Source organism: Antedon bifida, chromosome 1 (assembly GCF_963402885.1).
Source record: "Antedon bifida chromosome 1, ecAntBifi1.1, whole genome shotgun sequence".
NCBI lineage: Eukaryota > Metazoa > Echinodermata > Crinoidea > Comatulida > Antedonidae > Antedon > Antedon bifida.
The window spans coordinates 30,533,221-30,555,398 of NC_136226.1; the positions used below are offsets into that span (position 1 = coordinate 30,533,221).

The window sequence follows — 22,178 nt, forward strand, 5'->3', positions numbered from 1 at the left end:
GTCTCCCAGAGGGCCCAGTGATTGGCATGTCAACAAATGTTCACAATAAAAGTAGCACATGCCGTGTCAATGGTTATAAGATCTCTATGAATTAAAATATTAAAAATTAGCTGATTTCAATTAATTTTATTATACAAAGCAAAACAAATAAAAAATGTTTGTAATAAAATCATAGTACGTTAAATTACATAACTTAAAATAGAATTCATTGGTATTCAAGCTGAGCTTTCATTATATTTTAAATTGTCATTTTCAATAACCTTCTCAAACTTAATACCTTTTGAGCGTTTGGGATTAAACTGAAGATATATTAATTACAGTATATGTCCCTAAAGATAAGCAAGTTTAGTTTAAAATTTGTCATCATCTGTATCTTAATTGTGACAAGCCTTTTAAGTAGTCTTGTTACAATTTGTACTTTGTAATCAAAATTGTTGATAAATATAAAGTTGTAATTTAATATACTTATACCTCATACATAATACAGATTTAATGCAAGTACAGATAATGGTGATTACATTAACTCAATTTGATATGATTGTTGACCCTTACACACTCAACTCATCCAATACTGGACAATACTGTTTTAATAATAGTTATTATTCGAAAACGAAAACAATCAATTATCAGGTTAATTCTATAATAAGTCACAATGTTGTGGGTGGATTAAAGATGTATGTGTCCCCAAAAAAACATGAAAAATGAAGATTAATTAAATCAGACTTTGAATATGTTATTAATATGTTTAAATAAAGTTAATCACTTCCGTAGGAAAAGAAAAGGGGGAAAAATGTTTTCACTTACGAAATGACAAAATAAATGGTTGAATTCGACCAAAAACCAATAAGTTTATTTGATATATTTTCACATGTAATTTGTATTTTTTGTCTAATATATATTTCTCTTTTTTTTTCTTTCATATTTTTCATCTGTGTCTTTAATAGGTAAGTTATGTTTTTGTTATTTGGTAGTATCAAACAAATATTATAATGTCATTTTGATTGCTTTCCATTCTTGACCTTACGACAGTCTGGTGTTAAATTTATATTCATAAATTTAACCCTGTGCATAAATAAATAAAATGTATCAAGGTATAAATTCAATTATCTCTCGAAATAAACATTATACTTTACAAGGAGAATATTACAGAACTACACAGAAATACACTACAGTACTTAATAATGAATGTTGTATATTATATTTGACATTCAAGTATGTTTGTAAGAACTAGATTTAAATGCTTAGTTTGTAGCAATTAAACATGGTATTACTGGAAAATAGTCATATTAAGCTTGTCACCATATTCGCAGCTGTAAATTTTACGATGAGCTCCGGTGAGTTAGTACGCAAAATGAGCTACGGTGGATTTAGTACGCAAAATGAGCTCCGGTGAGTTAGTAAGCAAAATGAGCTCTGGTGAGTTAGCACGCAAAATGAGTTCCAGTCAGTTAGTACGCAAAATGAGTTCCAGTCAGTTAGTACGCAAAATGAGCTACAGTCAGTTAGTACGCAAAATGAGCTCCTGTCAGATGGTCAGTCAGTACGGAAAATTACGTCCGGTCAGTTAATACGCAAAATATTTTAATTGCTACTTTTGATTTTTTAACAAAAACAGAATTTATTCTTGTTTACGTTGAAAAATAAAATAAATAGGATAGAATCTTACTGCTCGGTTATGGTCTGCATGAAGTTAACAGGTAAAGAATTTGCCGATGCTGAATTAAATCATACACTTTGCGTTATTGATCAAAGAGAACGAGAAACGAATGAATATTTAAATATATACATAATACATAATATATGAATATATACTAAAAAATTAAACAATTTTATCCATTATAAGCTTTCTCAAATATTAATGCTTGCCAGTTACTATAGTAACGATGACCATTAGATTACTTAATGATTAATTTTTTTTTTTTAAATAAGATTTTAATTTTATCAACTGTATTAAGATCTGATTAAAAGATAAATAGGTATTTTTTAAAATAATATATTGGAGTAGCTTAAAATGTATTATTTTATTTATTAATGTTTGTAAGCTGCTTTACAGCCTTGTATTACAGTGACAGTGATTGCTTTGTGTTGATTTTTTGTTGATCAAATTTTAATCTTATTAACTCTACTTGTTTCTAATTATTAAAAGATGTTTTTAAAATATATCTTTTTGAATAATATATTGGATGCGCTTTATAAAGGATATATCCATAACAAAACAAGTTGGCAATTGTAAGTTTTAGAATCGAGTTAGAATCGACTGGACTTGGTCTTAATTGAGATTAAAATAAATAAACAAAAAGACTAGTAAAAAAAGTCCTTCAAATGTAAATACAAATTTATTTGTTTGCTATTTTATCTATAAATGTATATATCTGACTACCAGTCACTTTTTTTATAACGTACAATAAAAATGATTGTGTCTATATAACCTTGACGTTTGTCATCATCAGGACTTTCTTTATTATTGCTCTTAATAGAATTGTCATTTGAATTTGCTGTGTGTAGCCCAAATGTGATTTACGGAGCTTAAAAATAATATTTTTACATTTATTCCAGTTACAGTTTGTTTTTATTAAGTTATTTTTAAATTTACTCTAATCTGAATTTTTTGTAAGAAAACCATATTTTCGATCTTTTAATACAGTATCATGTTTTATAATTTTTAAGATAATGGTTTTTATGAGAGCAACGTATGTTTTGATAGATATTAGAACAGTATATAGCATAAACAATGTAGTTTAAAAAGTACAAAAGTTGAGTGTGGCCGAATGATGTTACTTTTTTTTTATATCATCATGCTTATTAATGTTATCTTGTATTACCGGTAGTAGTGGATTATGCTAAAATGAAACGGCAGTATTTGAATTTATTTTCAAGAAGTTACACATGATAGATGGCAGTATTTACTTTCAATTGAGACTTCAGTTTTTTGTTTTGTGATATCAAAAATTAAATCAACTACCCCCTCTATTGACAGTATAAGTTGAAATAGGACATTTTCTGATTTTTTATATTCATTTGTGTTGTGATATTGAATTTAAAGTCATTGCAAAATTTGAGATTTTATTAGTTTGAAATAAAACATCTGAATCTAGTAATTGAATAAGTCTAAGTGCCTTATAAGTAAAAAAATACGTCTGAAAAATTCACAGTTGTCCTATTTCACGGAAAGGAAAACAGTGCCTATTTTATTAATTTGTTTTCATACACATCCAACAGTGAGTAACTCACCAATTACAGGATGGATAAACTATTTAATAATTTATCATACTTATAAACTAAGTCTCATTTGAGGCTTAGGGAGTAGAGTTGAAAGAGTTGTGAGTTACAACCCTGGTACTAGATCAGCATTGAACCCCGGACCTTGGGCTTGGAAGGCAAGCACATCAACCATAATTTAACATTATTTAACAGCGCCATCTTCCGTTCCATTATTTGAGCGGAGTGCTCAAGTGAGACTAGCCAAGCATAATCTTGTTGCTAGTGTTAATGTCTTAACATCCTATTATGTTTCAAATGCATACAAAGTCATGTCATGTAATGCAGACCATGGCAACCAATCAAAGGATGTTTCATAATGCTGCCAGCCAATTTATATGCACAGTAGGAATGGTAATTATGAAACAGAGTACTTGAATAAATGAATGCATTAAAGAACATTAGCTGTGTACTGCAGAGATTGATTGAAAATTGATTGATTAGTTTCTGATTGATTCTTGACTTGGTGAATGTGTAAAGAATAAAAAGATATCCTTAGAAGGGATATTACAATTGAAAATTGTTGTTGTCACATCAGCTATGTGACTGAGTAAATAGTCCTGGGAGGTTTGGGTTTCCCAAGCAGACAAGACAAAAGGAGATATACTTTCTTTTGTTGGAAAAAATAACTCATCTGTCTCTAAAACAACTCGTATCTGCCTTTAAAACAACTCGTACCTGCCATTAAAACAACTCGTACCTGCCTCAAAAACAACTTGTATCTGCCTCAAAAACAACTCGTATCTGCCTCAAAAACAACTTGTATCTGCCTCAAAAACAACTTGTATCTGCCTCAAAAACAACTCGTATCTGCCTCAAAAACAACTCATATCTCCGTCTAAAACACCACATGTCACGTGTTGACATCTGCCTGTATTGGTTCTGAAAGATGTTCATCTTTGTCACATTTGTAATAGACAGAAGTTGTTTTCACAATGTTTTAAGTTGCCTCTAAGGATATAGAAGGTTGGATATAAACTTCTTAGTGTATGCTTAAGTTTGACATTTATTGGAGACATCGTAATTCACAATGTCCCTCGTAGGATGATTTAAGGATTATGTATTACAAAAGAACAGTTTACCGTAACATGCATTTCACAGATTCACAAACAAGCTATAAATCGCTTGTCGCTAAATTGCGTTGAACGCATTATGTAAGATGTGTCGTATCGGTGGATTACTGAAAACATACTAAAAAGAAAAGATTTAATACATTATATAGAATAATGTATTAAAAGATATTATGTTGCAAAAAATTATTACAAAAGATGATGACAATAATTATGAAAAAATGGTGACCTATACTGAACAAGGACATATATTTGTACTATATTTACTTTCTATTAATAACCCGGTTATTTTATTATAAAAAAACACAATTCAATCTCATAAGTTGTCTTATTTTACCATTTGAACACTGTCCCATGTGAAGCTCTATCTACACTATCAAACTTTATGTGACAAAAAATGTGATGTGCTCATATATGGACATGATGATGTCATATTACTACCCTATTTGGACATCACATTTTTTTTTGTCAAACTAGTTTGATAGTGTAGACAGAGCTTGAGTTTCCTATAATTTGATATATTATATTTCAATTTTAATTTATTTTTATAACTTATACATTTGATACAAATTCTTGTGCTGGAAAAACAAACAGCTTATGACCAGTTCCACCAGTATATATAAGAATAAATAAAACTAATTGTAATTGTAAGAAATATACATACATAATTATATATAAACACTATAGGCACAGAACCACCCGGCGATATACTGAAGAAAATTGTTATTTTTACATAATTTAATTTAATACACTAATATATTATTTCAAATAATGTTTTTTGTTTTTGTTGCATTTAGTTTGACAAAACGCTTGGATTAGCTGACAACAGAATGATAATTTAAGAGAATGGTAAAAACACAATGTTGTGCCATGAATAAAAATTGACAATAAACTACCAATTGTAAATCTACGGTTTTTTAACGAAGATTTTTCACTCGATTCCCTAGAGTTTTTACATAGATTGTATGTGATTTGTAATCACGCACATGTGAGGACTTCTCTGCTATTGACACTTGCAATTTTGTTCTTCTCTCTCAGTGGAATTGTCTTGTTCATTTTTAAGTAATCTATTGAATTCTACAGAGCTATTTTTGCTTTGTGATCTCTTAGCAATCAAGACAGATGCGAAGATGTTCAAATCTTATGTAAGTTATTTTAAAATGTATAAATATTATGATGGATAGTTTAAACCTATTCGTACATTTTGTTTAATTAAATCATATTTTAGCTTTTGACTGTAGTAATAATATTTTGTTTATGGGTTTATGAAATCAAAGTTGTTGCATGGACCGACTCAATAATGATAATAATTAAAGGGGATCGCGTATTATGCTATTATAAGTCTCAATGTGCTGAAACAAATACCTGATTTGTAGGCCTGTATTAATGTTAAAAAACAGCGGCTGTTTTGTTATTTAATTTGGAGGCAACGCAAGGACGTAATCGCAACGCAAGTGAGTTGACCAATCACAAGCAAAAATTTGGATAATCCATTGCTTGTGATTGGTAAATTGCTTACAGTACATCGCGCTTACATGTTTGTGTTACGTCCTAGTGGGAACCAAGCTCTAGGCTTTCCCCTCTAGTAACTTGTCAACATGCCAAATTTATAAAATGAAATAATTGAATAAACCAATAATTTATATTTAAAAAAATATTTTTAGTTAAAATATAAAAAAATAAATATCAATAAAAAAATAAAATATTTTGATTATCTTATCTTAAATAAATAAGGATGTATATTGGTAATGTATTTATTAATATACAAATAATGAATATTATATGTTGTAATGAGAGAATATTTAAGTTGGACAGTTAAGTCAAGTCAAGTTGAGTTGGCAGAACATTGCATAGATTCTAATATAATTGTATTTATTAGGTTATCAATAACAATATTATCAAATTTTATTACTGAGTAAGCCAATATTTTAAACATTAAATTAAATATAATAAGTATTATAATTTTATTATGAGATAATTATCATATTAAATAAATTTATACAAGGTCAGTATTAAAAGGTTTTCATTGACAAAATTAATAGAATAACACGTCTTCGTGCAAAGTCTAACATCTCAAGCTTTCGCCTTGAATTTTCCTCCAATCTATTCTACAACCAAAATTGCTTAAAAGACAAAAATAAGTAAAACACAATAAGCTGCCTATCTATTATTCAATTTCCCCTGCCTTTGTTAATTACTAAGTTAAAAAAGAAATCTCTTAGAAGCTAATCAAGTAAAAAAGGAAATTATCTTAGTGACTTGCTGCTATGGAATCGGCTGTCAACTGCAGGTTAGAAGACTGTAGCTACTAGCTAGGCACCAGGTTCTTGTAAACAACATGTTTTAACTAATGCATTGTGATTTGCTAGATCTACAAGCTGGCCCGAGAGGCATTTATTTGTTTGATACCTACACATCTTTAGATTTCTTCTCGTAAATTACAAAGTTAACGTTGTACCGGCCATATCTAAATTGGATTGCTGACATTGAAACTGAAAATAAATTGGTAAAATCACTCACTAAAAAGAAAAAGAGTGAATATGCTTGGTAGGAAAGGTTAACTACTGTATTGACCTTTTAAGATTTCAGCTTTCCTAGCGTACCATCAACTTATTAATTTTGAGAATTTTGTCTTTGATACTACTTATCCTGAAGAATACAGAAAAGGTGTACGTTTGTACGTGTTGTTCATGGGAAAAGTTTTATACGAAATCATAATGAACCTAGCCGAGAGTTTAAAGCCAATGAAATATGTAAGTTTACCTATAGTAATTATGTTTTATTAGTCAGTATGAAATGTATTTTTGTTTTTTTTTCCTCTGGTTTAATTATCTAACCTACAAATGTACTTATAAGATATAGTATTGACTCCATGTTTATTTCTTATATTAGGATTTATTGCTGGTACATGAACGGTTTATATATTTATTAAAATAAAAATATTCTGTTTAAATTATGTTTTTAAATTATATAGATTTTTATTGAATATAGCCTGACGGGAAACATGATCACATGTAACAATATTTAAGCAATGGTTTCTTTTTTAATCTGTAAATTTTAATCAATATAGAATAAAAGAAATAAAAGATCAAATAGTTGAGTGGCCGAGCGGTTAAAGCAAGGGCGCTGCCGCAAACCATAGTTATACAATCGGCACATAAACGGGTTCAAGTCACTTCTCGACCATTGTTCTGGTGATAGAACAAGTCTTCTCAGATAAGGACTAAAAACTGGAGGTCCTGTGTGAACATCTGGCTCGTGTGCACTTTAAAGAACCCAGTATATCTTTCGGAAGTGTAGGGGGTTACCCCGGTGTACTGGTCCATTCAGTCCCTGTCGTTGTGGAGAGACGAAAAGGTGCTCTTTGGTGGCAGCACTCGACATGAAGGGACTCTTACGGGAGTAGAAATGTGCGGTATGTCGTCCACACCTGTGCGCAATTCAGCCCAGTAGGCTGCAAGTCGCAGGTTATTCCCCCATTCACATTTATATATAGTATACTGTAAGGCCCTTTCACACATTTCCTCACAGAATTGGAGAAATGATAATTGATAAAGTTCATTTCAGACATGCCCTTATAGCTATATGGTAATTACAGTATACTACAAAGACGTTTAAAATTGTCTAGATATTCGTTTCAGGCGTTATATTAATCTATAACTCAGGTAATTTGATTTTCCCCGTAACTTTAAATTATTCATGATTTTGAAAAAGAAGCTTTTAAATTGCGTTTTAATCTTTGCATATCATCTTTATGCACAGATTGTGGGTGGTTATATAAACTGCATCAATCCGTTTACCTCACATTGTGAAATTTCAATCAGCGGTTCAAAGCCTGGATTATCTGTTTTAATTTATAACCGTGTCTATTAATTAAGCCAGTTATTATCAGCATAACGAAGGCTGTATTTGATACATTTATCACTTATATTCTAAACAGACATAGAGAGGAACTGATTATAGCGTGGGATACATTATTGATGTGTATTATTTATTCCGGCATCAAATCTGAAATTATGCAGTTTGTTATTAATACTTATTATTAATTAATCGCTGCATTCAATTGTTTTTGACAATCTTTGATTGAAGGGAAGATTTTTAAGTTATGGTACATTTGAAGAGGAGTTTACTGAATGTGGCCGACGGTGGAATTTGTTAACGTGGATTAAGAATTGCATTATGTTATTGTTTGCGCTTGCAGCATGTGAGGAGGTTTTTATAATTGTCAAATCTGTACACAGTATGTTAGCACATCAAATCAGTGCTTAGCTCTTTATGCTAAATTCTTAAACGCATACATACTTCCTTCCGTCGCTCTCTCTCCATGCAACAAAAGAAAGAAATAATTTAACAAAGAGGTCAGAATAAGCTGTAGAGAAACTTGTTACACTGAATCAAAGTTAAATTTAAAAGGATGGGGCGGTCATTCTCAAAGGGCATTGATTCAAATTCATCATCTGCATCGTCGCCAAATTTTCGCGTGCATATGAACGTAAAAATCAAGGTGAGTACTTAACTGATAAATTGTTTTCATGTAGATAATGGAATGACAGCTTGCAGTTCTTTGCATTAGGCTTTTATTACTGACTGGAATATAATGTAATGTATACAATCAAGTAAAATATTGAAATTGAATTAATGTTAGTAAAGATGTGATGTTAAAGGTAATTGTTACCTCCGCTAGAATGGTGAGAGGTTATGTGGTCGATCGCGTGTGTGTGTGTTTGTTTCTTTCTATATTTGTTAGTAAGCAAGTTAGCAGGATTACTCAAAAAGTTATTGCCCGATTTTCATAAGATTTTAAAGGATGGTTTCATAGCTGTATGAGAAGACGCCATTAAATATTCATATGCTTAGGCGGAGGTCTGCACTCTCTGAGTTTCCTTCAAGGTGGGAAGGAGTCAAAGACAAGGCCTCTAGCATTGGCCACATCGTATAATCCAATCAGACTAATTCCTCCATGGATTAATAGTTAATACATCAATTAATAGTTAATCTATGGATTAATAGTTAATCCATGGAGAAATTAATTTACTACAAAAAATACATATACAGTAACTACAATATAATGCGAAAAGATGATTGCAACACATTGAAAGAAAAACCTGAAAAGGAAAATGAAAAATAGTGTGTCATTTGAAAGCATCTGGTTATTCTTAAAAATGTTTATATGGATATACTTATAATTCGTCATTGTTTTTGCGTTCATGTCTGCCTGTTTCTATAGTTTAATTGAGACTCTACTGGTGCTTACCGAAGTTCTTTAGGATGGGATGCGCCCGATATACTTTTTTATTCAACCTTATTTATAGAGGGTGACCCTAAACAGCGTATGCTGACAATCAAGGGGCCCCTCTTGATTAGTTAGGTCTGTGTGTGACAGTGGCTCTGTGTGAGCTATTACACCGTGGTAACCGCCTACTCGTCTCGAAAAATGTACTAGGTTCTTTAAAGTGCACATGAGCTAGATGTGTACACTAGACCTACAGTTTATAGTCCTTATCTCAGAAGACTCGTACTACCACCAGAACCATGGAGCAAGTGAGGCTCAAACCCTTGCCGATGTTATGGCTAGGTATTACGGTTCCACTTTCTCAACCGCTCAGCCACTCACTCGCTACAAGATGAAAAGATTGAGACTGATGCCAACTACAGTTTATTAGTTCACATTATAATTTTAAAACCATTGATTGATGTTCATCAGATAATATCAGTTTGATGTTGATATTTTGTCCTGCTAGAAAATTTCATTTAGTTTTACTATGCATAACAGCTCTCCTTATTATTTATGTAAACGAAATCAGTTAGTTTTGAATTTTTGAAGAAGATCCCTTTTTGATTTTTTATCTTTAAGACACCAAATCATGACATTGCTATTAATTATTGATAATAATTAATAAAGTGTTTAAATTTAAATAAATTAATATCAAGACAATGAGCTTTCTTATATTACTTTTGGGTTTTGTCGGTTAAAAAAGAAATTTCCGATTCAAAATGAAGGACTATTATGCACCAATAAAAAGGCCTATTCGGCAACAAATCACTTTTTCTTATGAAAATATCATTTTAAGTTCAAAGAAAAATATTGTTATGTATTTATTTCATGTCTTTAGGCACACATGGCCAAGGATTAACAATAGTAAATTAATCTCTGTCTTATCAGATAGGTGGTACAGTTTATAATCCTTATTAATAGACATGATAGGTAATTCTTTTCTGTTCAATTAATTCCACAATCTATATTATATTAATACAATTTTAGAAAATCTAAATTGCAGAATAAAATTCTATTACATACATTCTTATATTAGTAAGTAATATGTATTGCTTTCCAAGAACAATTTATGAAACAGCATAAAGTTTGAATCAAAAAATACATAGAATAATACAAACATTGAGAAATTAGACATGGAAAGCAGGGGATAACCCTTTAAGCCTAAAGGCTTACTTCCAAAGGGATCCTTTATTTTTATTTTTTTTACATTTTATAAAGATTTCAATATCATATCTTTTAATTATTTGAAAAGAAGAAAATTGAAATTGCACATATTTCATCACAGAGAAATAATAATTTGATTCTCTATGGATGCCTGATTATTTATCATAGCCCCCTCTATAGTTGAGTCTTTATTCAACTTTGAAAGTCAAGTGTTATTCACACATGTTATTCAATAGAACCATACACATTAGTTTATAGCACATTTTTATGTTCTTTGTAACTAAAGGTATGTCCTGTGAATAACACAGGATTTACTGCCGATTAAACTAACTAGATATTCTATGATGTCTAACAAATTTATTCTTCATAATGAGAATGAGAATGTCAAATTCTCGAGAATGGTAAAACGTCAAATTCTCGAGAATGATATAACGTTTAATTCTCAATACAGTGCGTCTCAGCTACCCTTGTTTTATTATAATAAATGTATAGTAATGATAAAATCTTTTTTTTAAAGTTAAAATGCTAATTTATAAATAAATTTATTAGTATAAGCTATTTGAAAACATGTGTTCATTTAAATTATTGATTAATTTGGCATACATGATTTATAGTACACCATTTGTAGATTTGGTTGTTTATTGTTTATTTCTAAACCATTTTTTTTTATGTTGAATTGTATACAGATTCAACTTTTAAATGTTACTTATGTTGAGATTTAAAGAAGTATTAATGTTATCAATTAGTATTAATAACTGCTTGTGAGAGTGGCTATGTTTCCTTGTTTTGAACAATTTTGAAAAGAATTAAGTTAAACACTAATAATAGATAATATAACACCATGCAAACTAATTTTAATGTAGACCAAACCAAACTAATAAAACCGATAACATTGCAATAATCATATGTAGTTTAAAACTGATTAAAAGTGATGTCGATTTATATATACAGTACTACATTACAATCGTCATATATAGTTTTATGATAAATGTATACAGGTTTATGTTCCAAATCTTATTTATCATTTGTCAAATAATATTAACATTTAATATTTAACATTGCCAAAAGAACTGCATTCTGCTCATGTGTTGACATGGAATGTCATCTGTATTTAACAAGTAGACAATTACATATGTTCAAACACATTGACAGAGTATATCAAATACTATATATCAAGTATTATAGGTGATTTGTGTATACATATTATATCTACTGGTTTCTTAGAAGATCGAACATCAGAAATACATTACATACAAGAGGACTATAATGAAGTAGATAGTTTTGATTTTTGTCATGATTTCTGTGACAATTACATACGTTTAAACACAGTATTATAGGTGATTTGTATACACATCTAGTGGTTTTCTCTTAGAAGATCTAACATCAGAAATACATTACATGCAAGGCAAGAGGACTATAAGAAGCAGATAGTTTATGAATTTTGTCATGATTTCTGTGATAATTCAATCGTTTTCATCATTGCATTTTTGTTGAAACAATATTCAATGATTCATTATTTGATTAATGATGTAATTAATCAATATGTAATAGAACTAATTTGATTTAGAGGTTCTCAAACTTACGTATAGATATCCAGTAACATGGTGTGCTAGCCTTGGATGCCATTTTCATAAAGTATTCTGTGTTTGAATTGCATAATATGAAAACAATCGCTATTCTGCTACTCTCTGGTGGATCACTCCGTAGAATAAGTTATGAGCAGAATGTTCTGAAAGGTTAGCTATCAAATATAACTACATGTTGTTGTCATAAGATGAGATATTTTATAACATTAGAATTGTTCTTGTTGCCAGCCTGCTTTTCATTCCGGATTCTTTAGGGAAAAAGATTATTTTATACCGTGATTATGCTATGATATTTTCATTCGTTTTCTACGTGAAGCAATTTGGTTTTAGCCAGTGGATTCGGTCAGAATCTTTCCAGTTAGATATAAGATATTTTGAATGGCCCACATGTGGGCTATAACTCGTTGACAGGTTGAACATTACAGCAAGTAAGTGGATGAACAACTAAAAAAAAAAGCAGAACTGTTATATGCCTACTGATTGGATATTATTATAACACACATAAAGCTTTTTGTGTTATAATCAAACTCTTTACAAATAGTAGTAGGCTTATGACTGTAATTATAGCCTAGCCTCAGTATTGTCACAACTGCTTTGTTAGGATTATGAGCATATACTGAGCGTTGACTGGTAGACAGAATTTGTTTACTTTTTGATTGCTAAACTTTCACACAGAGTTACATAACAGCCTGTTGTTACGTCTGTGATTTGTGTATCAAATACAGTGTACATCGTATCGATCAAAAACAAACACACGTTAGCTTTACTCCTGGGACAATTGTGAAGAAAAGCACTAAAGCTGTTCCCCTGGACGAATTAAATATATAGGAAGTTAATTATTTTTACTGAATGAGTGAGGAGGAGAAGATTAGCTATGGATAACGTGTCGAATATTTCAGATTCATTGATTGAGGAAGATGATGAGAAGGTAAGCAATTCAATCATCATCGTATGTAAAGTAATGTTCGTTAGAAAACACAAGATACTTGTGATTTTGTCTATTGATTTTTAAGATGATTAACAACCTGTATAGCTTCTTGTGCTCCGTCTCATTACAATTATTTTGCATATTTATTTACACGCTGGAGCTAACGGTATTTAACGGTGTACCGTGCTTCCTTAACGTCCAATCATAAAGTTGAATTGCTGTTGAAGTCTGTTCACAGATTTTGCCTGAAATGTTTATGCTTGAAGAACGACAGGTTGGTGTTTTTTTCTAATAGTTTGACCGCTGCCGCTGCAGCCATGGTTGTACAAATTGACCGCTGCTGCAGCCACGGTTGTACAAATTTTTAATTATTGAATACTTATTTATCAACATAAGGGAAAATTTTGTTTTGATTTTTTTTATTGTGTTTGCAAGGAAACATTATTTTTGATAACGGTAATATAGTTTTTAAACTATCTACTAGTATTTTACTTTATTTGTTTTATAATTTTTTATTGTCAGACTTTTGGCCATGGTTGTAAAAATTGACCGCTGCTGCATCCACTGTTGTACAAATTTTTAATTATTTAATATTTTATTAATAACATAAGGGAACATTTTGTTTAGATTGTGTTTGCAAGGAAACATTATTTTGGATATCACTAATATAGTTTTTAAACTATCTACTAATATTTTAGTTTTATTTGTTTCCATAACTTTTTGATTACCTATTTATTCCATTTTAGGGAATAAATTGATTTTGATTGATTGATTGATTATAATTTTATATTAAGTCGGCCTTTTATGTAGTAGGTAGTACACACAAAACAGCATAAGACTGTGTTTTTTTAAGAAGGGTGCATAGTGGTACCCCTTAGTCCTCACCCCTAGTCCCCACCCCCTCTTAAATCTACAAAAGCCTGGTAGCTTATATCTGTCTTGCAATATTACACAATCAAACAAGAATACCATGCATTTAGTTCAACCAAATATTTGTTTGCTATAAATATTTGTTCAAAATCTGCAATTCAGTATTTCATCGGTATCGTCATATATTCTGTTTGAAGCTCAACGAGAGAGATTAATATACAGCAGTTAACAGTTAATTACCTTGACTTTTTTTTACCGCTTTATATATTGGCTTGATTAAAATCTTTTAAGTAGATTAAAATTCATGCTTCAATTCAATATTGCTTAGCAATAAAGAAAATTAATGTCATATCTTCCTGAATAAAATTATTTATTAAAAAAAACTTACCAGTAACTAAAAATGAAAATATTAACATTTCAATGTATAAAGTATGATGATAATATTGTATATTACAATGTTAATATTACTACTGATCTATTATTTGGTTACTATAGTATATTAATTATAGTTTTTGTTTTATATGTACACAAATTTGTGATTGTCATTCTTAAACCCTGTACAATGTGAAGAAATATATTTTCAGTGCATTGAGAGCTTGCTTATATGCGCTATATAAGAATGAACTATTATTATTATTATTATTTTCGAATACAGTTTTGGAATATTATTTCTAAAGTCTTGTTTACACTATCAAACTTTATGTGACATAAAAATGTGATGTGCCCATATATGGACATGATGATATCCTATTGCTACCATATTTGGGAATATAACTACCATATTTGGGCACCTCACATTTTTTTTTTGTCAAACTAGTTTGATAGTGTAGACAGACAGCTTAATATCATGTACATTATATGTAAATTATTTTCATAAAATTATGGTAGAGTTTTAAATGCTGTAGTATTTATCATTCATTTCAGATTTTAGAAAAATGTAAATAATAATATTCACATTCCTATACTCTTCTAATCTTATTATTGTCCCATCTTCCTAGAGACAATGATACTATATATGGAAATTATTTCCATAAGATTATGGTGGAGAACTGTAGTGTTTATTGTTCATTTCAGATTTAAGTACTACGAGACATTGCAAATATGCATTTCAGTTGTACAGTCTATGTTGTTGAGATTTCAAGCGTTTTACTGTTTGATTTAACGTAATGTTTGAATAGGAAAACAGGCAAGAACCCCAGGGAGAGTTCTTTTGTCCCGTCTCATGACACTCCAGCTAAGAGGTGTCAACATAGCTACAATAAGTTAGCATTTATCACCTATTTCAAGCATGATATAACGTGAATATTATAGATTGAAAATTGTGGAAATAGTGTTAATATATCTGACATTTTTACAATGTATGCTCACTATTGTTGAACACCATCTAAATTCTTTCGTCCCTTTTTCCATTCGTGCTTTCAATGACAAATACTGTTGAATCACCTTGTAGTCTATATTATATAGTGTATCTTTATTACAACTATTTACTTGTTTATATTTATTTTACTTATATATATTTTTTATGTTATTGTAATGTTATGCGAGTGATTGTGCCTGTCATGAATTTTGCAAGGACCAAATAAATCTGAGTCTGAAATCAATGTACAGTAGAGAGGGGAGGAGGTAGTCAGTGGGTAAGGGAAGGGTGTTTTACTGAGGACAATTCAGTCATGAAAATTACTCCAAATCTGAGTTTTAGTGAAGCCATGAGTGGGCCAGTAAAAATCTACAGCAAATTACTTGCCCAATTGGGGCAAGTCTTTAGAAGAATTGGCGTTAAAAAGATAAAAAAATTTATGCCTACATTTAGACAGTGATTTTTGTCACAAGTTGTATTTTTGATATCCAGGCACATCTAGCAAATACAAAGCATAACCTATAGAGTTATTATCATGCAAATTAGATACAAAGTCAGCCAGTTATAAAATACAAAAAGGATGGTATTAAAACAATTTCATGCTCCAGAAAACATAAAGAACTTTAAAATAAATAAAAAAAATAAACATTTTTGTTCTTTCATTTCATATAAAATGAAATATAATTAATTTATATTGTTTTACCATATATGGGTATTATTATATAAAATAGTTAAATAAAATATATTAAATTTCCTGTTAGTTTTGGCCATTTTAGAAGGTTAAACGTAAAAGTTTTTTGGCAGTATACAATGAGCTTTATTATTGACTCACACGGTATTAAAAATTGACAAAACAGGAAATGGCTTCCGAACCTAAAAATTCAAGTTGTCTTCAGCGAACCATGGTATGTTATTGTTGTTATTATTCTTATATCTTATAGTGATATATTATAACCTCTAATATAATATTTATATAATTTAGTGTTATGTCTAAGAATATTACAGCCTGTAGTAAAGTTACATCAAAACATTCTCTGAGTTGGGTGTGTGACAGCAATTATGTATGTACCTTGTAAGTATATTGGCAAACCCTGCAAACTAAAGTTGTGTTTGTGTCACTCAAAAGTAACATAACAGCAGAACTAAAGCTCTGTCTGCACTATCAAACTTTGTGAAAAAAAAAATATGATGTGCCCATATATGGACATGATGATGTCATATCACTACCATATTTGACCATATGATTACCATATTTGGGCACATCACACTTTTTTTGTCAAACCTGTTTGATAGTGTTGACAATATATTAGAGTAAATTCTTCTGAGGATATTTATGTTTGACATCCCTCCCAGTAGTACATTACAACTGCAGGTAATCATACAATGGCTTAAATATATTAAATTTCCTTGTTTTTTGTAATAGCTTGTTATTATATTGAAGAAAGCAAAATTTATATTAAAATTCAATTTTTTTTAACCTGAGCAAATAAAAAATAAAAATGTAGAAGCATGATGTTTAATAGACTGGGAAATTCTCATACCTATTTTTTACTTTTTTTTATTGTTGGCATACATTGTTTAAAGTTTTATGATTCCTATGATTTAAATGATTAGTATTACAATTTATTTTGTTGGTAAACCAGCTTCTAATAAGACAAAATTAATATTGAAAATGTCAATGTTCAATTTATATAGTGCAAAATGCAGATCAAGCAACAGAAAATTAAAAAGCACAAAATTAAGAATGATTTGTGTAAAGAATAACATACATTTTTATTAAAAGTCTTTTGCATATTTTTTTTACAATGAACACTTAAACAATAATAGATGTTGGTGTTATAAAGAGAAATTGATACCTGTATTCATTTAATTATGCAAATCAAATTTAAATTTTAATAAAAATTCTTAAAATTGTGAAAAAATAATACTAGTGACTATTACTACTACTACCTACTATAAAATGCATTTCTTACACACTAAATCACCATTATTGTGTTCACGTCAAAGATATTACAAATTGAAAGATGAAAAACTAAAATTAGGCTGATGTCAAGTTTTAGGTTTCCCGAATTTATTATATTATTTGTAAGACGATCGGTCATATTCAATTGCCGTTGATGTATACTGCTTGCGGATCCACTTGGCTCTTCGTCGTCGTACATGTTTCTGCAAATTTAGTCCTCAGGTTTCTCTTAATTATATCTCTTCTGTTTGTTTTTTTGGGTTATGTTTCAAAATCATAATCAGTTGATAAAGGCCATCCATTTTCTCATTATTTCAAATGGGAAATTTGTTGAAGTCAATTTCAAAACTTAATTCGCATAAGATAAGAACGATTTCTTCCGTGATAAGACTTGGTATATTGATTTCTTAGTCAAGATTCAAGTTTGTTTTAAACGTCTTTGATTTTATACTGTAAAAGCATAACGTAATTATTGAATTAGGATCAACTTGATGTTTTAAATATAACATTACTTTAAATATTACTTTGTGAAATACATTGTTTGAATAATATACTGTACACTATATATTTATTATACAATTTAATGACAAAAAAGATCAACGTTTTTGTGATTAAATTTTATTTTAAAGTTATATGATAATTATTAACTTATTTAACCATTCACTTCCAATTTCTTTAGTAATAAAATACAAATATATATATATTTTTTTGTGAATTTATATGGCATCCAGAATTGAGTATCCTCTCTTTACCCCTTTTACATCACCTAGCAAAATTGTTGAGTTTACACATGATGTGAAAAGAATTATTATTAGGATCACTGGAAGCTATAAATATGTTTTTATACTTCAAGATTAATAATTTAATTATTTTTTAAGTTTAAAAACTTCAAAACCTAACATACAGATATATATATCTGTCCAAGCTAATAATAGTTCTTTAGTGTCAGATTTTGCTCATTCTATCAAAATCTCATTTGTTTATTTTCTTAATGATAATCCACAAAGCAATTACAAACAAATAATGTGTTATATCCAAAGAAACTTGAACTCACAATATTCCTTACTGAATATATTTTAGTTTTTGCAATTAACTTGGCATGATTATATATTCCACAAGTACATAATGACAGTATACTGTAGATGTATTAAATTAAAGTAATTTGTTGTTAATAAAGCTCTGTCTACACTATCAAACTTTATGTGACAAAAAACAAGTGATGTGGCCATATAATGACATGATGATGTCATATCACTACCATATTTAAGCATATCACTACCATATCTGGGTACATCACACATTTTTTGTCACATAAAGTTCGATAGTGTAGACAGAGCTTTAAGGTTAAAATAAAACTTTTATGAATACAATTGCATCCTAATATTACATAAATATTTTATAATTAGACAAAAGTTTGTTCTGAAGTCAATTCAATCATTATACAGCTATATATATGTAGGATTTAATCAAGTCTCTACATAGACAACCCACTTTTTTCTAAAATGGCCAGTATCCCTTTCAAATGAAGAGACCAGCAGAGGAAATGATGGTAGGCCTAAATAGTGTAGACAAGCCAACTCCCCTCTCCCCACATCCTGCAGAAATCCGGGCTATGGACCTGTGGCTGTATTCACATCACACTTAAAGTGATATTTCCCTTAAGTATTTCACTTAACTCAATAAATACTTTCCCTTAGTTCCTTAGAGTGAATAGAGATTCTTCTGTGTACAGACCTACATAATATAAATATTGTATAAAATATGAAAAATATTGTAAATGCGTTATACTAATATTGTAAAAAAAAATAAACAGGGTTTATTGGCAAATATCCATTTGTGGCGCAGCATCTGACAAACAAACCTTGATTGTGAATATTCTTTTGAATTTCTGAAGCTAGCATCCTGTTACAATGCATGCAGTGAAATATCACTATTGACAACTATTTTATCCTAATTATGTGCATAACAGGTGAGGAATATATACTTCAATGTTGAGTGCTTAGCACGACCTGCCCTATTTATTTTCATTTACTTTTGCACGATGGATATTAATCAATATAAACTATTTTTATTCGATAGTCGGTTGTATAAATCACTTGAAATACAAAGATACTTGTCCCAGAGTAAGTACACCAATTCTTCCCTTTCCCCTCCTCCCCTTTCTCAATATAAACTATTTTTATTCATTATGAGGTAGTATAAATCACTAAAAAAAAATCTGTTAAATTAAAAAATACAAAGATACCTGCCCCGGAAAGAGTACCCAAACTCTCACCACCCCCCCCCCCCCACTCCTTTTTGCGGCGATTTTTAAATCTAGTTCAGTTACTAGTCATTTTGACAAACTCTCTCTGTCTACACTATCAACCTTTATGTGACGTGCCCATGGACATGATTACGTCATATCACTAACATATTTGAGAATATCACTACCATAATTTGGGCACATCACACTTTTTTTGTCAAACTAGTTTGATAGTAGCTTTACAATATCGATAAAAGGCTGTAGATCAATGATCAGTGATGGTTATACCACTATTAACATTATTCATAAACGGTGAAAAAAAAACGGTTTTATTTAAACCAATATTTATTCTTGGATGTGATAACACATAAACAGGTTGAATTTCCTCGTGCAAGTAGCTAACATGACATTTCACCTACTGATGTATATTATTAAAGAGTGTACGGTGTATGGTGTGATAGGAAAATAATGTTGGAAATTATGAATCAAATTTGGTTTTTATTGCTTATTGGACCGTGACGTTTATTCCACCTGGGGCGGTACTTTCGATCAGTTACAGTTATTTCAGAATTTTAATATTAAAATTCTCTTTATTTTGTATTTATATTTAAATTACAGATTCCAATGAGGTTGATAAATTATAAGCGAGACGAGCTATATGGTTCAATTTTTTAATCTTCAGAAATGAATAAAAAAATACATTATAATCTCTTGGGACACTTGTATTGAGGAAACACCCTTATTAACTGGGCAATTAAAGATGTATTGTTCCTGAAAAACATGAAAAATTAAGATTAATAAAATCAGACTTAATAGGCCATTTTGCAGTTTTAATAAAGTTATTCACTTCTGTAAAAAAAAAAAGCCAAAAAAATAATTATTTCACTTATAAAAAGACAAAAGAAATGTTTCATTTTAACCAAAAAAGTCTTTTTTGCTTTAAATTACATTTTTTTCAGGTAAATAATTTTTTTTTTATCCAGTTTTTGGTCAAAGTCAATAACTATTATGTGACATTAAAATGACATATTTAAAAAAAATGTGAAAAAAATTTTTTTAGGGGTCAGTATCTTTAACTGTAATATATATTTTAACACGATGGTCAGGCCCTGTTCAAGGGACAGTACCCTATGAAGAAGACACTGTTTTCTACTGATTATCTTTTTAGTAAGGTACATATATCATAAAAGTAATCATAAAGCTAGTTTGTCATGTTGTCAACTGGACGTGTCTACCTCAAAAAGGTTTTAACTTCACCTGATATATAATACTTCATTGCTGATTTTGCAGCATCACAGATAATTTATTCGTTTTGGCTTTCTTACAAGATCCTGTGGTCGATTACAATTTTAAGAGGTATCTTAAATACAGCACATATTAAATTCACAAGAAATATAATAAAATTGTTGTCTACAGCGTGCTATTAAGAAAAAAAAAACTTTTAAAGCTAGAAGAAAAGAAATTATTAATTTTATTCATTATAACACATGAATAATCCTTGAATATAAATCCTCTCAGGGCAGGAGCCAGCGTGAGGCAGATGAGATACTCGCCTTTTCAATTTCCACAACCCACCTCAATTTCCCAGCAGAGATCGTCATATTTTATATTTAATAATTATATTTAAAGCATCTTTACCTCGTCTGTTTTTAAACCCTCGCTACGGCCTTGCCTCCTACAAGGTTTGGGAACAACAGAAGAGTGAGTCATTGAGAGAGACAGTAGGGGAGAAAAAGAATGAAATTTTTTGTCTGTAACTTGCATCTAAAGATTATATTTAAAAATATTACAGCACTGAAGATATAAATTTGCCAAAATATGTATAAAAATTGAAGATTGACAAGTTTGAACAATTGCATAAATATTGTAATTGTTTGTTTATTAATATTATAACTTCAGAATAGCAAAAGTATATGATGTTTCCTTGTTTCTCCACTTCCATTTTAGAGGTACCACAAATGTTGCTTTTAGCAGGGAAGAAGTGTTAAGCTCTGTCTACACTATCAAACTTTATGTGACAACAAAGTGTGATGTACCCAAATATGGTAGTGATATGCTTAAATATGGTAGTGATATGACATCATCATGTCCATATATGGGCACATCACATTTTTGTGTCCATAAAGTTTGATAGTGTAGACAGAGCTTTACAGTAGTACTCAAGTTTAGTTAATAATGAGTAGAGAGCCCTCAATTGTTGAGTAGCAAACATTCCCGTCATCGTCTGCCGACATAAAGCTTTATGACTATGATATTAAATTGCATCTACAAATAATCAATACATTTTCTACTATTATGCTAATCAGTAATATTTTCATTACTGTATGATATTAATAATATACCTGTAATATTTTTCATTATTCCACCATGTAGACTATTAGTAAACAGAATAATACATAATCAAATGATCGTACATACCATGAAGGACAACCTCGTTTTTCATACCAATTTTTTTTCTCTTC

General features: G+C 29.9%; 1 protein-coding gene across 9 annotated transcripts in view; it reads left to right on the plus strand.

The window, feature by feature from the left end:
* The window catches only part of LOC144849546 (prolyl endopeptidase FAP-like), a 117,903-nt gene that overhangs the window by 50,203 nt on the left and 45,522 nt on the right, over positions 1 to 22,178 (plus strand). The window contains exon 1 of one of the 9 annotated variants that reach the window (XM_078706530.1): positions 7,031 to 7,081. The exons of 5 other annotated variants lie outside the window; for them this stretch is intronic. In XM_078706530.1, the coding sequence (XP_078562656.1) occupies positions 7,046 to 7,081 (36 nt within the window). In that variant the 5' untranslated portion in view covers positions 7,031 to 7,045. Of the gene's footprint in view, positions 1 to 7,030; positions 7,082 to 12,853; positions 13,282 to 13,405; positions 13,556 to 16,378; positions 16,414 to 22,178 lie in introns of those variants that run through there. 3 more of the 9 variants (XM_078706554.1, XM_078706577.1, XM_078706585.1) reach the window with 3 other exon arrangements.